Source organism: Echiichthys vipera (assembly GCF_963691815.1).
Source record: "Echiichthys vipera genome assembly, chromosome: 20".
In the NCBI taxonomy this organism is placed as follows: Eukaryota; Metazoa; Chordata; class Actinopteri; order Perciformes; family Trachinidae; genus Echiichthys; species Echiichthys vipera.
In genome coordinates, this window is record NC_139845.1 from 22,685,008 (window position 1) to 22,702,373 (window position 17,366).

Sequence of the window (17,366 nt, forward strand, 5' to 3'; positions counted from 1 at the left end):
CGTATCTGTGGTGTAATTACATTTGTTATTCATAATTTGGACAGACTCAAAATAGTTACGTAATTCAATTTTGAAGGGATTAAAGTTTGGTGGAGATTTGGAGGATTTAGCTTCATGGATATGATGCTTCCCTTGAAGAGTAGTAAGATTCAAATCCACTGTATTGTTTAGTTTTGGTTTTCATAACAGGAAGAAAGTCCAAACTGAAGGATCCAAATGAAACGGGTCATGACGATCACGGGACTAAAAGCCTGAAGTGGAAACAACACAGATCCATTGTCTCACATTTCTGTTCCAAGTGTTGCTGCGTTAGGAACAAAACAGTTTGTTCTGTTTAGTGAAAGATCCATTTGTCTCATTAATATTTGTTCTTATATTAACATTTGCATATTTAAATAGCACACACACACACACACACACACACACACACACACACACACACACACACACACACACACCTGTATTTAGTGAGCATCCATATCTGTATCCTGTCTTTTTAAATGGATAATGTGTGGACACTGCTTGAGTTTGACATGCACACTGTTCCACAATTTCACGCCATACATTGAATTAAATGAGACATTTTTTATAATTTCACATGTGTAATCTGTACACTTGACGTTTTTAAATGTAATGATGTATTAGATTATATTTAGATTAAATTAACTGTTTGAAATTCCAACAGAACAAATACTTTTAGCATTTTTTACTTTAAAAAATAGAATGGTCAACATGTTTGTGTGTATTTATTTAATACGAACATGTCAAATTCATCAACAACATAAAAACAATAGAAAACAAATAACCAACAGACAAAGCAGAATCTACTAAAGAAACTATGAAAAGAAAGAAAATAACAGTTACTTTCATTCCGTGCACAAAATATCAGAACAGATCAAATCCAAGCTCAGGTTCAGCTGAGAGTCTGAGGGTTGAATCTAATCAAATCTGTACTTCTCAACATGGATGAAAGGACGTCTTCATTTCTACACGTTTGTGAAACGATACAACAGATAGAAAGAATAATAGTTGAAGGGGAATCTACTGTAAGATCCTACAAAGTAAAGTCACAAGTATTTAAGGAGAACGGAGCAAACACTGGACAAAATCTAAGGAACAAATATTAATGAGACCAATTCATCTTTCACTGTTTCAAGTAGTTATGTGTAATAATGATATCTAATCAAATCTAGAAATAATAATAATGAAATCTAGAAAGCACCTCAGCGTTAGAGACACATGAAAGTGTGTTTTCTGTATTTCCTTCTTCACTTTTCCAGCCAGAGAGCTGCAGGTCTCCACACAAACTGAAGCTGAGCACATTGATTTCACTCAGAATGTGACTTTATTTACATCTTTATCTCACACATCTTTCATTATGAACCTGTTGAATTGGGCTGGTAAATCTACACAGACACTCAATCTGGAACAGGAGTCTAACTGTCCAACAGGCCGAGGCACGGACCGTGTGTTTACCTCCACCGGAAAAGTCCTTTATTCAAACGAAATAAATCACAATACTGCCGTTGTTTCGGTTTTGTTACATCCAGACACGTCTCTGCTAACTGCAACAACACTGAAACATGTGATACAGATCACTTTTACACCCTTTCAGAGACCAAATGTGCAGTAAACTCGCCGCGAGTTGTCCAAAGTCAGCGTGTATCAGAGAGGTTTGAAGCCTCCTGAGATGAAATCAAAGAGTCCTTGTGACCAAACACGAGCTCAGTGTGGAGGGAAGGACCTTTTCTCGCTGCTACAGTAAAAACCGTGTTTTAAAAAGGTTATTTTATGTGAATTTAATCCCCAAACTGTGGCGGAGAAAACACAAAAGTGTCGCCACATTTCGGCAGGGCGGCGGAGCGGCTGTGTGAGTTGACTCTCCACGGTTCTCACGTGCTTTATAAATCCGCCTCCTGCCCTCGGCTCAGTCACTCTCAGACGAACACAGCACACACGAAGATGGCAGAAGAAGCTCCAGCAGTAGCTCCGGCGAAAGCCCCCAAGAAAGCCCCCAAGAAGAAGGCTGCTCCCCGCCCCAAGAGTAACGGACCCTCCCTCCCGAAGCTCATCCTCAGCGCCGTGGCTGAGTCCAAGGAGCGGAAAGGCATCTCTCTGTCCGCCATTAAGAAGTTTCTGGCCGCCAAAAACATCGACGTTGTTAAGTCCAACAAACGCATCAACTCCGCGGTGACTTCTCTGGTGACCAAAGGGACTCTGACGCAGACCAAAGGGACCGGGGCCTCCGGATCCTTCAAGCTCACCAAGGTCGAAAAGGCGGTCGCCAAACCAGCGGCGAAGAAAGTGGTGAAGAAAGCTCCCGTTAAAGCCAAGAAGCCCGCGGCGAAGAAAACCCCGGTGAAGAAACCTGCAGCCAAGAAAGCAGCAGCTAAGAAACCGGCAGCCAAGAAGTCTCCGGTGAAGAAGGCGGTGAAAAAGCCTGCAGCCAAGAAGAGTCCCAAGAAGGTGGTCCCCAAAAAGGTGGTGAAGAAGACCTCTGTGAAGAAAGCTCCGGCAAAGAAAGCTGCAGCAAAGAAATCCAAGAAGTGAAGCAGCTCCTGAATGCAGCACTCCGGTGCATCTAAAGGCTCTTTTAAGAGCCACCACAGATTCACTCAAGAGCTTTTTCCTTCCAAACAACTTCTCCACTTTCTCTTTTTCTTTATTTACATCACAAGATCTCAGAGTATCAGCATGTGTAGTTTCACATGTTGATGCTTAAACTTAATATTCCTTTACACAGTTAAAGACCCATTATGTGATACATGGTAAATGACATCACTCCATGTTGGTGGGAAACACTTGAACACAACACATAAAACAAATGATGGCTCCATAATAACAATAATCATGATGATGATGATGATGATGGGTTCTGTGAATGAATCATTTTGACTCTGAAAGGTCCAAAGTCGTCCTTTCTAACTCCACACTGTTCTGTCTGAATCTGTTTTTAGAGCCACCATAGAAACAACTGAACAGTGTTTTCTTCCAAATCACTGACTCAAGGAGAACTCCAGACATTTGTGTCCATTTGGGAATATGTGTCTTCTTCATTCAGACATTTTTAGGACTCAAACCCTTTAAATATCAGTTTGATTATTTGTTGTTATTCATGAAAAAAAAAAAAAAAAAACCCCACCAAACTGAGTTATTTTCCATGAAACAAATGTTTGGCTGCTGGGGGATTTTATAAACTCAGTCTTCCATATGTCAGTGATTAGCATTAGATGGGATCAGTTCTCTTGAATCTGTTTATGGGTGATATTTCAAAAAAGTTCGAATTGTATAACTGGATGTATGAGAGAATTTCGTATCTTAATAATTATGACTTTATATCTTTATTTTGAAATACTAACTTATTATTTTGAGAAACTAGGACTTTATTTTGACAAAGTTTCTCATTATGAACATACTTATTTTTATCACATTAGCAGAAATAGGCTTCCATATTGTTTGAAAGGCTTTTACTTCCCTGAGTAAGTGTCATTTAGGAGCCTCTACCCATACTTCCTCACCGGAGAGAATGGCGTCCCTGAGTTAAGTTTCGTTTTGTCATTGCCTGCTGAGAGTAAGCGCTGGAAAGCAGTGCGCATCATCTTGTGCCTATTATTCCTGTGCCCCCCCCCCCCCCCCCCCCCGTGTTTCTCCTGTGAGTGATACTCCGAGTATTGAGTTCTTGACAGAAAGTAAGTGTTTGCTGCTTTGTTATTACTTTCATGTGAGTTTAATAACGCTCCTGTGCCAGTTCGATGTTAATATTTGCTAGCGCAGCATGAAGCTAACCTAACGTAGCTCTTTCTCAGCTGCTGTGTAGTTGACTGATGGCTCTTCACGTGAGAGAGGAATGTCCGTCACGTGTTTATGTTGACATTAGGTAGTGATTCAAGATTCAAGAAGCTTTATTTATCCCGAGGGAAGTTATTGTGCAACAGTTTCAATACAAAGATGGGAAAGGGTCAGAGTAACAACAAGCTAACATAATCAAATTAAAATAAAGCTAACGTAAAATAAATCAAACAATTAACTAAGTGTGACAGAGTGCAACAGACATTGTGGTTAAGTGTAGGTATATACAATATACAACAATACGCAGCGTGCAGTTTAGCAGCAGATTGAAATAAAATAAGTACAAACTAAATAAGTGAGAAGGAGCGATAAGTAATAATAATAGTAATAACAGTGTTAAAAATGTAGCAGCATTTCCTACAGAACTAAGGGACAGTAAAGCACAGTGAAGTGTAGCAGCCTTTCTTACTGAAGTAAGTGACAGTAAAGCACAGTGAAGTGTAGCAGCCTTTCTTACTGAAGTAAGTTACAGTAAAGCACAGTGAAGTGTAGCAGCCTTTCTTACTGAAGTAAGTTACAGTAAAGTTGAATTGGGCATAACAATTGCTGCTGTTGAGCATCCCCACCCAAGCACTCCATGGTAGGGCAATAAAGTTTCTTTAGCAAGAGTTTTTTGCTTTATACAAATGCATGAGGCTCAGCCAAATGGCAAATCCTGCCAAAAATAGGTTAAACTCATTGGTGTTTCTCACCACGGAAACCTTTAGTAAAAGGCGAAAGATTGGTTCGCTATGAAGAGAAACCAGAGTAAGTACAGGCCTCTTTGCGAGCACAGCCAAAGATGTTAGTCGCCCCATTCAAAACCCTCACGGTGGGCCTCACTTTGTGTGCAACGTTCAAAATTGGAGGTCGCACCCATTCTCCTGCCCACATTATCACAGGGGCAATATTGCCATATATTGCCAATATTTTGCCGATATTTTTTTTACTGATTAAAGGTGCAAGTTTTGCTCCATTTTTGGGAGGCTTCATCTTGCTGTTGATTCGGCATGCACTTTTGCCCTACTTGTCATGGCTTATAGTATGCCCAGTGATTTGAGATGGGAAGGGCAACAAGTTTTTACTAGTGAGAAATCAACAGAGAATGTTATGCCACAACTAAAGGCTGTTAATGCACTCATTTTACATAGCTACTTCATTTTCCACAAGGTAGAAAGAGAGCGCACCATTCCCAGCACCACTGCAAAACCAGGTCGATGCGTGGAGCGAGCAGGACAAGCTCCTTTTTCAACTCCAGATGCTAAAACTCCATTTAATATGTGGTCCCCTGATAGAGGACATATCAGCTATTAAACTGATAAGAACAGATACTACACTTGATCTTAGCCAAAAGGCCGAGAAGCGATGACACCAATGGTTTGGGGCCAGCGGCGACTTCCTGGCACAGTTCTTACTTGTCACGGTCCAGTACTTTGAATTGGGCATAACAATGGCTGCTGCGTAGAATGTTACGCCACAACTCCATTGGTGTTCATCTCCACAGAAATCTTAAGCAAAAGGCATAAGACTTGTGCATTATGAAGAGAGAGAAAATAGAGTACGGCCCTCTTAGCGGGAACAGCAGAAAAACTTAATCTTCCATGTCAGAACACTCAAAGTTGACCTCACTGTGTTTTATGCGTTCCAATTCCGAGGCCACGCCCATTCCCCTAGCCCTGCCCACATGATCAAAGAGCATTCCCTCTCTATGCATTTTTTTTCTGCTGACTGCCACATGGGGGTGGGAGGACAGGTGGCACATGTACACAAGTGGCAAATGCATATGATTTCTGTTTGTTTTGTACAAGTGCTGCGTGTAAATGCACAAGAGTTCTGTTTTTTGTCTTTTTGTAAAGTGCTAAATGCACAGGTTTTTTCTTTTGCAACATGCATTCACCTTCATGTCCTGAGCATTGTGTTTTCTATTTTTCTATGTAGTGTTTAGTGACTGCTCAGTAGTGTTTTTAATTTTCACTGACTTGGGGCACGATTTGACAACAAAGTTCAGTTTTGGGCACAGATTGAACTGTTTTGAGGTGAAAGTTTGGTTTCGCAAGAAGAGTCTGAGGTTTTGTGAATGTAGCTTGAAAATTGGGGTTTGTGTTCACAGTTTAGAGAAAAGGAGAGAAGCTTTCAAGAAATGTGTCTTAGCAATCGAGAAAAACTGTAATAGTTTTAGAAATTGTGCTACAAGAATCACGATTAGAGCTTAAGCATTCAGAAAAAACTGTAATGCACTCTTGTGTGACATGTGTAGCTTCGGTGGGCGGAGTCAAACCCAGCATAGCCTCACATTATTTTCCAAAATTTAACCTTTTTTTTCTTTCCTAGTGTTTATTATTAATTTATGTAAAGAAAAGTAAATGATGATTAACATATGGTGAACAACTACTGTTCCTGTTCTTCCTGTTGGGAAGAGAATTTTTCTCTAAATAACTCTTTAAAGTCCTGTTAGTAATCATTTGACATGTTTCAGCTTTATTTGTGTTGAGTTTAGCAGCGACCTGCCTGCTTCAGTCTTGTTCCAGGAGAAACACTTGACTTTACATTAGCAGTGGAACACAATCAGCTGGTAAAGTGGTTCTTTGTTGGTATGATCCAGTTCACACAGAGGTTCAGAACTGCTGAATGTACCAGGCTGCTGAACACAAGATGGCAGCAGGAGATGACATCATGGTGAGCTGAGAGGGAATCATTTCCAAGTGGAACAAATCACAGGCTGCTATTCTCACTTTCTATGTTTGAACATGAAGCTGATGAGCAACATGAGGAAAACACATGAGAAGTGTTACAATCAGAATATCTATGTACTGTACAGCTGCAGTCAAAAGTTCCCATGATGCACTGGAATGATTGGAAAATGTACTTCTATGTAATCACAGTGTTGTGTTTTCAGAAAACACAAAATCCAAACATCAACATATAGATCTTTTTTTTATCTATCCATGGAGATTTTATTACACTAAAAACACAGGACACTAGTTATATACATAGTTTCAAACATTTAAAAACAAAATACAAGTTACATTTTGGCACACCGGTGTAAAATCAAGGTTCCTACACCTTTTCCACATTCAAATTTAAGCACTTTTCAAGCTTTTCAAGGTGCGTTTGCAGCTCCTCACAGCTGTGGTGAACTACATGTTTGTGTCCAGAACATACTTTATATTCAGTTTACTTAATAATGCACTTGATCGTCACATTAAATTAGATGTAATTGTGCTTTAAACAACCACAATTATGTTTCAGGACAACTCTCTACAAAAGGAATTAAGTCTCAAATGAAAGTAATTTTTCATGCAAATGTCAGAAAATGTGGTTTCCATCCCATGTGACCTAAATTTCAAGCACTTTAGAACAGATGTCTTTGTTGTCTTTGTGGCAGAGCAACAACATAGGAGATGCAAACCGGCTTGGTGTGTGGTGTAAAATAAATTTTAAATAAAATTAAAAAAAAATACAATTACAGACAATTTATAAACGGCCAATATAACTTATTGTTAAAGTGCAAAAAGTGTCCATTAGACATATTGTTCCTTGACGGATCATACAGAGGCTCTGATGGACTTTGATTTGGCCTCCATTAATACGACAGAATGACTCATAATCACCTTTATTATCAACAGGAATCATTTAAAGTATTTTATATATTCTCTTGTACTGACAGATTAGATAATTGTCATAAAATGCATCAACATTGCAGATGATCGTAGGAATCAAACACTTAAAAACTTAACTGTTGTGCTTTTTGATTTGTCCGTCTGTGTTCAACTTTTAACCATTTCTAAAGAAGAGCGCCTTCATTTAGGTCTACTACCGTGTTTTTACCAAACACAAAGGAAACTTACAGAAGAAGAAAGGGAACAGGGTCAACAACAACAATAGGAAAATCATTCAGCTGTTTTCGGTTTAAACTGCAGCCTTTATTTTGAAACACCGAGCAGTATTTCCGGAGGTCTTGTGGTAAATACAGGAATTCACTGTCCTTCTTTCTGATTGGACGGACACTCTGTCCAATCAGAGAGCAGCTGGGTAAATAAAGCAGCGGTTTCGGCTTCGCCGTAACATTTATTCTCTCACTCGAGGAAACGTAAAGATGTCTGGACGCGGGAAAACCGGAGGAAAAGTCAGAGCAAAGGCGAAGACTCGTACTTCACGTGCCGGGCTCCAGTTCCCAGTCGGCCGTGTTCACAGGCTCCTGAGGAAGGGAAACTACGCCCAGCGTGTGGGTGCCGGCGCCCCCGTCTACCTGGCGGCGGTGCTGGAGTACCTGACCGTAGTGATGGGCAAATGAAGCCCCGTGAATCACTGAGGCTTTCCAGCCCATTGCTTCACCAAAAGGTTCACTCATCGAGGCCTCAATGAAACAGTGAATACTGCCATCTGCTGGACAAATTAAATTACAGTCAATGCCATTGTACCACGACTTGAGCTGAAATGTATGATTTACTTATGTGTGCAGAAACAATAAACAATGGATATTTCTATAGTATGATCATGTGTAAGTATGTGGACAACAACACAGACATGGAGCTCTGTTCTTAATTAAAATACCAATGACAACATTTCAAGAGTTTGTATTTTTATTCAAAAACACTAGTTTTTCCAATGTTTTTGGATTCAGGCGGTTCCTTTTTTTGGACAACACTTCTCCAGCCTTCGAAAAAACCCTCTCACATGGCACTGAAGACGCTGGCGAACATAACCAGGTTACTGCCAGTTTGTAAAGGTGGGGATACATGGCTTTATGTCCATGCCAATATACCAGTGGATCCTCATCCCTTGAAATATTCATCTCTGCCAAGTAACGATCCACTTCAATCACGGCATCTGCCACCACACTTGAGCTGCTCCCGCTGCTGTTTATGGCGTCATCCAACAGCCGCCAAAGTTCACCTAATAACAAAAAAGGGGGGTGGGGTGTCATGCACAATACCACTGTCATAATCAAGGATACAGATGGGGATACTTACTATTGCCACCAGATTGAGCCACGCGAGTGTTTTGCAGCTGGTCTGGGGGGGCAGATGAGGCTTCATGCCTTATCACATTTGCACACTCATTTTTCAGCCGGTTCACTGCTTCTTGTCTCCTGGTTGCATTTTCGAATCCTAATTTTTTAAATCTTGGATCCAATAAAGTTGGCATTGTCAGGCCACCTGCTGACTCCAAAGAACTCATGTGGTCCCTCAGACGTCGAACAAGGTTATCCCCCAGCTGCCTCGCAATGGTGGATGCATTCATTGTGTGCATCTTGTTTGTAATTGCATGATGCAACATCTTCATGAGAGGTATCACTTTTGAGGAGGATACCCTCTTCTCAGCAGAAACCTCAACTGTTGCTTGGTGGAATGGGGCGAGTACACTCAGAGTGTTGTTCACAGAGTCATACTCAGCTGCTGTAAGGGGGGTAATGTCTGTTTTCAGTGAGGCCAGGGCTGCCCCCACTGGCTCTCTTAGCTCATACAGCCGCTGCAACATAAGGAATGTGCTGTTCCAACGAGTGTCTACCTCTATTATCATTTTGTAGGGCTGCCTTCCCATCTGCTCCTGCACTTGGACCAGTCGCTCTTTCGCAGTAGTGCTTGTGCGGAAGAGGGTCACCAACCTCCTACATTTCTGCCTTAATTCATTTAGTCCTTCCACATCATCGAAGGACTTGCGAACAATAAGGTTTATTGTGTGAGCAATGCATATTGCATGCCTCACATTTAGCTGTCTCACACAAGCGTTCATGTTTGATGCGCCATCAGTGACAAGACACTTCACCTTATCTCTGATGCCCCACTCCTCCATGAGCTGTACATGCCCCGCTGCAAGGTTTTCTGCTGTATGGGCCTTTGGAAAATGTTGCACCCCAAGCAGAGTAGTGCAGAGCTGGTCTTCATCGTCAATGAAATGGCACGTCACTGCCAGGTAGGCGTCCATATTGATGGACGTCCACATGTCAGACGTGAGACTGACAGCCACAGCCTTCTGGACCTGCTCTCTGGCCTTCTCCTTGGCCTCCTGATATTTTATATCCACCATTGCTTTCAGAGCCTGAGGGTGAAAAGAAGAGCTGTTATGATGACCAACATAAAAATGACCACATTGGCTCTGTTCACACACCTTTCTACTGGGGAGAATATAGATGGGATCCATTAGGTGCATGAGCTCCCTGAAGCCCACATCCTCCACAACGGAGAACGGCTGGGAGTCCTTGATGATCATGTTGACCACAGCCTCATCCACCATTGCTTTTCTGGAACCTGTAACAGTTATCAATTAACAGTGATGCTGGTGTGTTGTAGGAGCTGAACACGAGATTTTGACAACATGCAAAAAAATATCTGATGGTACTTTGGCTTGTATCCGGCCTGTTGGCAGGCTGGGCATGCTCATGCAGTGCTCTGTAATGGCGAAGCATGGAGGAAGTGTTGTTGCTGTATGTTAGCTGTTTATCACACAGCAAGCACCTCACCTTTAAGGAAGTCATACATATTAGGACTGATAGTTCAGTGTATAGCGAGTATACAATATTCACTATTTTATGTATATCATTACACATACAAACCTTATTATGATCAGTCAACTCAAAATACTCCCATACAGGTGAGGACTTCCTCTTTCTTGCTGGCTCCATCTTTGTGAAAAGGAATTTGTGGCAAAACAAACAAAAATGGAACTGGCAGGAATGTTAATGCTCCTACAGTGCTTTGTAGTAAAATCACGCTTAACATATACATGCGCCATCACATGAATAAATCATTCCCCAACACCAGTGTTTATTTTTTCAACTCATTTTATTAATGATACACAAAACAGTTGTACATATTTCACTTAAACATGTTATCTTTAAGAATGAGTAACACAACACTGCTGTCAAACTGTGGCTTCCCAGTGACGTCTTTACATACATGAGTCAAAGTAGAGTGTATGTGAATGAAGAAAGTGACAGAAGGTGCACATATATACTCAGGAGTGACATTTACAAACATAATAACTGACATACACACAAACAAACACAAACCAGTGTAAAAGGAAAGAAAAATATATAGCTCACATCAAAGCCCTACAGTGGGGGAAATGATCTACACTACTCCTTCTACTTCTCCTACTCTCCTGCTACTGCTACTCTTATTCTGACAAACTCTCTCCAACTCTCACTAACTCTCTCTAACTCTCACTAACTCTCTCCAACTCTCTCTAACTCTCTCTAACTCTCGCCAACTCTCTCCAACTCTCTCCAACTCTCACTTACTCTCACTTACTCTCTCCAACTCTTCTCACCATAAACGCCTACAACACCCACAGCGTGCCTCGAGGTTTGAAGCGTTTTATTGGGAAGTGATACGGTGAACGAACCAATGACGTGATCTGTCCAAACCGAGGCCTCGTTTGTCATCGGTTACGTCATTTTCCGGAAGCGATACAGGCCTCGAAGCGCGGCTTCATTTGACACGCCCACTTTTACTCGAGACAAGCCTCAAATGCCTCAGTTCATTTGTCCCATCACTACCTGACCGCTGAGATCCTGGAGCTGGCTGGAAACGCTGCCCGCGACAACAAGAAGACCCGCATCATCCCCCGTCACCTGCAGCTGGCTGTCCGCAACGACGAGGAGCTCAACAAGCTGCTGGGCGGAGTGACCATCGCTCAGGGCGGCGTGCTGCCCAACATCCAGGCTGTGCTGCTGCCCAAGAAGACCGAGAAGGCCGCCAAGAAGTAAAGTGGACACTCGCTGACTGCTGGGAAACCCACACAACGGCTCTTTTAAGAGCCACCAACTACCACTAAAGACAATCCTCCTACTTTTAGCTTTAATTAAACGTAATGTTATTGAGGGAACATTGTAGAATTAAAATCTAAATGCCATACAATTTAATAGAGGACGTGAAAGAGAAGAAAAGCTGCATTTACGCGCTCATTCATAATCATGCTTTCAACAGTAGACTGGTGTGTTTCTAAGTGAAGCCTCTAAACACACTTTTACTCTCATACATTTGTTTCGGTTATTGAAAGAACAAAGGGGATTCATCAGGTAGTAGGAGATTCATCCGATTCCGAAGATTTTACTCTGAATTGCAGCTCCACTATTTCACGTCATACCTTCATTTAATAGGATTTGACCCCTGTAACTGAAAAAAGCACTTTACATGAGATGTTTCCCCACAAGACTAACAGAACTTTTGTTTTAAAATTGTAGTAAGCAAATGGACATTTAACACTCACCGGCCACTTTATTAGGTGCACCTTTTAACACTTGCAACTGCTCTGAGTGTTAGAAACTGCTGATCTACTGGGATTTTCACGCACAACCATCTCTAGGGTTTACAGAGAATGGTCCCAAAAAGAGAAAAGATCCAGTGAGCGGCAGTTCGGTGGGCGCAAATGCCTTGTTTTAGCCAGAGTTCAGAGGAGGATGGCCAGACTGGTTGGAGCTGATAGAAAGGCAACAGTAACTCAAACATCCACTGGTTCCAACAGAGGAATGCAGGAGAGCATCTGTAAACAGACAACACGTAGAACCTTGAGGCGGGTTGTCTACAGCAGCAGTCGACCACACTGACACGTTATTAGGCACCAATATAATAAAGTGGCCGGTGAGTGCATTACTGTACTCTCCATTATTTAGAATATTTCCCACAAATTAATTTATACTTGATTTAGCTCTAACACAAGATACCACAATTTAATTTAGAAGATTTTTCCCTAAGTCACGGTGGAAATGACACATCATGACAGGTTCATTTATTAATAAAAAAAAATAAACACATCATGTCTACAATCAGGAGTGGTTCCAGTGGTACAGTCGATGTCCGCAGTGGTACATGTGTAGCGTCTAACCAAAGATGAGCACGTCCAAGTTAACTTACTCTCTACATTTAACTTACCAGATATGATTTTGCATGAATTGTATTTGACCTGGATTCTTAAATCTACCTCATGTTTAACTAAGAGTTAAACTACTCACAATCTCTGTATCCATCAAGCTAAGAGTTTTAGTTATCATACTTGTAATACCTCCCTCATGTTTTATAAGCTGCTGGAAAATCAATTTTTCCTCGCAGGAGTCAATAAAGAGAAGCCAGAGTGTCTCATACTTAGTCAGCAGTAGTTTGTCTAACTATTGTTTTTATACCAGACTCAGCAAACGGCGGATGTTCACAGTAGTAGATGTGTACTGTAAGTTAAATATAAGTTTAGTTCTGCACTGATCAACAGTGTGATTCTGTGTTATGGGATAATTCAGGTCTGTTGCTCTCAGTTTGAGTGTATGTGGCTCTTAAAAGAGCCGTTGGAGTTTGTGGAGCAGCGGACACTTTAAGCCCTCTCTCCGCGGATGCGACGGGCCAGCTGGATGTCCTTGGGCATGATGGTGACCCTCTTGGCGTGGATGGCGCACAGGTTGGTGTCCTCGAACAGGCCGACCAGGTAAGCCTCGCTGGACTCCTGCAGAGCCATGACAGCGGAGCTCTGGAAGCGCAGGTCGGTCTTGAAGTCCTGAGCGATTTCTCTCACCAGGCGCTGGAAGGGCAGCTTGCGGATCAGCAGCTCCGTGGATTTCTGGTAGCGACGGATCTCTCTCAGAGCCACGGTACCGGGCCTGTAACGGTGAGGCTTCTTCACTCCGCCGGTGGCCGGGGCGCTCTTACGGGCAGCCTTGGTGGCCAGCTGCTTCCTGGGAGCTTTTCCTCCGGTGGATTTACGGGCGGTCTGCTTGGTTCTGGCCATGCCTGCTTCTGCTCACTGTGTTCAGCTAAAGAAAGAATGAAGTCTGCCTGAGAACAGCGGCTTTATAAAGGAACCGCCGGAGATACGGCACCCGCTGGTTGGTCCAGCTCGGGTGACTCGCGCGCTGTAGCTGATCAGCTATTGGACAACAGGGACTGAACTAAAGCGCGCGCACAGCGGCAGGGAAAACGAGAGAGAGAAAAGTCCTGTTTCCACAGTTCTCACTTATATTTGAACTGTTCACACTTTTCTACTTTGATTTACAGGTCTATGTGTCAGTTATTTTTAGATTAAATTTAATTGACGGAGAGAGAAAATGTAAGGGAAAAAAACTATTATAATCTTTAACCATATTACTGTGACTAATAAATACAACTTATATAAATACGAAGGGTTTACAAAAGTTGTCTGTATATAAGTTAAATACAAAGAAATGCTATAAATACACTTTATTAGTATTGGATAATATACAAGGGGTTGAATATGTACCGTATAAGAATATTATATTTGTATGTATATATTCAACTACAATGTTGCATTTGAATTGAATTGGCGGAGAAAGTAAGAGAAAAAAGAAATGTAGTAACTTCTCATTCGTAGTCAGAAACGGGTTCTTTCATTGAGTTGATCCACGTTATTGCTAGGCCTGTAATCTGGAGGAAAATGTGCTCCATTAAGATTCATTCAAAAACATGCCATTTACAATTTAATCCATTGAACATGGATACTGTTATGGAATATATTATTCCTTATTCACCATTAACATTTGACACGTACGAGTAATATTGTTATCAATATGAAAGCAAGTTTAGATACTTTATATACAGACGGCAGCATTGCCGGATTGAACAAAATCAAGTTAAAAAAAAAGTAAATCTTCATTTTCTTACCGGGTCTATATTTGATTTACTGCTGGGTAGATTATTTACCTGCCAATAACATTTGTTCAGTACAAATACATTCCACCGCTCCAAGACACAAGGTTCTTTGCTACTTTAGTAAATAAAGCAGATTTATTACAGCACAAACTCTTCACTGCACCAATAGTAATGGATTCTTAATCCATGATGTGTTCAGTGATCTACCCAATTTAGACATTTGTTGTAAAGTAGATATGTTTCACATGTGTTTGCATGTGATTTAAAAAGTTTCATATTTTCAATGTGGGACCTCACATACAAGATAAGCACTTCAGGTTTTAAGTCACCAAGTAAGCTACAATGTGTGGAATGCAATGATATTTATCACTATGACAAGTTAATCTCAATATGTAGTTCCTTTCTACTAATGTGACACTAAATGAGAAATATATTATATTAACAATTCTGAGTGATTAAAATCCTTGCTCTCAGTGAACTGAATGTGTGGCTCTTAAAAGAGCCTTTGTGTTGTTGGTCCAGCAGCAGTTTTACTTGGAGCTGGTGTACTTGGTCACGGCCTTGGTGCCCTCAGACACGGCGTGCTTGGCCAGCTCCCCGGGCAGCAGCAGGCGGACGGCGGTCTGGATCTCCCTGGAAGTGATGGTGGAGCGCTTGTTGTAGTGAGCCAGACGGGAGGCCTCACCGGCGATGCGCTCAAAGATGTCGCTCACGAAGGAGTTCATGATGCCCATGGCCTTGGAGGAGATGCCGGTGTCGGGGTGGACCTGCTTCAGCACTTTGTACACGTAGATGGCGTAGCTCTCCTTCCTGCTCTTTCTCCTCTTCTTGCCGCCCTTCCCGGCGGTCTTTGTCACGGCTTTCTTGGAACCCTTTTTGGGCGCAGGCTTAGCTGTGTCAGGCATGATTGGGTTGTTCTGGAAACGGATGACTCTCAGCTACTCAGCTGATGCTTTCTTTATTCGCTCCTATATGCAAATATCAGTGTGCTGTTGCGCGTCCCGGATTGGCTTAGCTGTGTGACCGACACTGAGCATGCGCCGACACAAACAAACCAGATGGTGATGAAAATATAGATCTTTATGGTTTTACATATGGAAGCCTATTTCTGCTAATGTGTTAAAAAAGTATGTTCATAATGAGAAACTTTCTCAAAATAATAAGTTAGTGTTTCAAAATATTAATATATGAAGTCACAATTTTCATTAAGACACGAAATTCTCTCATACATCCAGTTATACAATTAGAACTTTTTAGAAATATCACCCATAAACAGATTCAAGAGAACTGATCTCATCTAATGCTAATCATTGACATATGGAAGACTGAGTTTATAAAATCCCCCAGCAGCCAAACATTTGTTTCATGGAAAATAACTCAGTGTGGTGTTTTTTTTTTCATGAATAACAACAGATAATCAAACTGATATTTAAAGGGTTTGAGTCCTAAAAATGTCTGAATGTTTTCTGAGCAGGGCTGAAATTGTTTTAGAGATTTATGCAGAAAAAGTTTTTGCCAAGTGGACACTTCCGTCCTTGTTGAGTCAAGAAGGTCGTACATTTGTTTCAGTCTTCTATTGATCGATTAGAATATGAACCAAAAATGTATCATGAGACTTTGTTAAACAATATTATGCCGTATAAACCAACAGAGCCAAACTGATGGCAGATGAAGACACATTTTCCCAAATGGACACAAATGTCTGGAGTTCTCCTTGAGTCAGTGATTTGGAAGAAAACACTGTTCAGTTGTTTCTATGGTGGCTCTAAAAACAGATTCAGACAGAACAGTGTGGAGTTAGAAAGGACGACTTTGGACCTTTCAGAGTCAAAATGATTCATTCACAGAACCCATCATCATCATCATTATTGTTATTATGGAGCCATCATTTGTTTTATGTGTTGTGTTCAAGTGTTTCCCACCAACATGGAGTGATGTCATTTACCATGTATCACATAATGGGTCTTTAACTGTGTAAAGGAATATTAAGTTTAAGCATCAACATGTGAAACTACACATGCTGATACTCTGAGATCTTGTGATGTAAATAAAGAAAAAGAGAAAGTGGAGAAGTTGTTGGAAGGAAAAAGCTCTTGAGTGAATCTGTGGTGGCTCTTAAAAGAGCCTTTAGATGCACCGGAGTGCTGCATTCAGGAGCTGCTTCACTTCTTGGATTTCTTTACTGCAGCTTTCTTTGCCGGAGCTTTCTTCACAGGGGTCTTCTTCACCACCTTTTTGGGGACCACCTTCTTGGGACTCTTCTTGGCTGCAGGCTTTTTCACCGCCTTCTTCACCGGAGACTTCTTGGCTGCCGGTTTCTTAGCTGCTGCTTTCTTGGCTGCAGGTTTCTTCACCGGGGTTTTCTTCGCCGCGGGCTTCTTGGCTTTAACGGGAGCTTTCTTCTTCACCACTTTCTTCGCCGCTGGTTTGACGACCGCCTTTTCGACCTTGGTGAGCTTGAAGGATCCGGAGGCCCCGGTGCCTTTGGTCTGCGTCAGAGTCCCTTTGGTCACCAGAGAAGTCACCGCGGAGTTGATGCGTTTGTTGGACTTAACAACGTCGATGTTTTTGGCGGCCAGAAACTTCTTAATGGCGGACAGAGAGATGCCTTTCCGCTCCTTGGACTCAGCCACGGCGCTGAGGATGAGCTTCGGGAGGGAGGGTCCGTCACTCTTGGGGCGGGGAGCAGCCTTCTTCTTGGGGGCTTTCGCCGGAGCTGCTGCTGGAGCTTCTTCTGCCATTTTCGTGTGTGCTGTGTTCGTCTGAGAGTGACTGAGCCGAGGGCAGGAGGCGGATGTTATAAAGCACGTGAGAACCGTGGAGAGTCAACTCACACAGCCGCTCCGCCGCCCTGCCGAAATGTGGCGACACTTTTGTGTTTTCTCCGACACAGTTTGGTGATTAAGTTAATATAAAATAACCTTTTTAAAACGCGATTTTTAC

At 41.9% G+C, this 17,366-nt stretch overlaps 5 protein-coding genes across 5 annotated transcripts; 2 read left to right on the forward strand and 3 right to left on the reverse strand.

Annotated features, from left to right (window-relative positions):
• Positions 1–1,962: 1,962 nt before the first annotated feature.
• Positions 1,963–2,550, forward strand: LOC310962809 (histone H1-like; the record flags this gene model as incomplete). The annotated part of the gene is made up of 1 exon (XM_083935387.1): positions 1,963–2,550. The coding sequence occupies one exon, from the start codon at positions 1,963–1,965 to the stop codon at positions 2,548–2,550; it is 588 nt and encodes a 195-aa protein (XP_083791513.1).
• A 5,374-nt stretch (positions 2,551–7,924) lies between these two features.
• LOC310962829 (histone H2A-like) lies at positions 7,925–11,539 on the forward strand (the record flags this gene model as incomplete). Its single annotated transcript, XM_083935426.1, has 2 exons — positions 7,925–8,114; positions 11,310–11,539. The coding sequence occupies 2 exons, from the start codon at positions 7,925–7,927 to the stop codon at positions 11,537–11,539; spliced, it is 420 nt and encodes a 139-aa protein (XP_083791552.1).
• A 1,595-nt stretch (positions 11,540–13,134) lies between these two features.
• On the reverse strand, positions 13,135–13,545 carry LOC310962810 (histone H3.2; the record flags this gene model as incomplete). The annotated part of the gene is made up of 1 exon (XM_083935388.1): positions 13,135–13,545. One exon carries the CDS (start codon positions 13,543–13,545, stop codon positions 13,135–13,137), a length of 411 nt encoding a protein of 136 aa, XP_083791514.1.
• A 1,408-nt stretch (positions 13,546–14,953) lies between these two features.
• Positions 14,954–15,328, reverse strand: LOC310962811 (histone H2B-like; the record flags this gene model as incomplete). The annotated part of the gene is made up of 1 exon (XM_083935389.1): positions 14,954–15,328. The coding sequence occupies one exon, from the start codon at positions 15,326–15,328 to the stop codon at positions 14,954–14,956; it is 375 nt and encodes a 124-aa protein (XP_083791515.1).
• A 1,257-nt stretch (positions 15,329–16,585) lies between these two features.
• Positions 16,586–17,164, reverse strand: LOC310962881 (histone H1-like; the record flags this gene model as incomplete). Its single annotated transcript, XM_083935490.1, has 1 exon — positions 16,586–17,164. One exon carries the CDS (start codon positions 17,162–17,164, stop codon positions 16,586–16,588), a length of 579 nt encoding a protein of 192 aa, XP_083791616.1.
• Between the last annotated feature and the right edge of the window lie 202 nt (positions 17,165–17,366).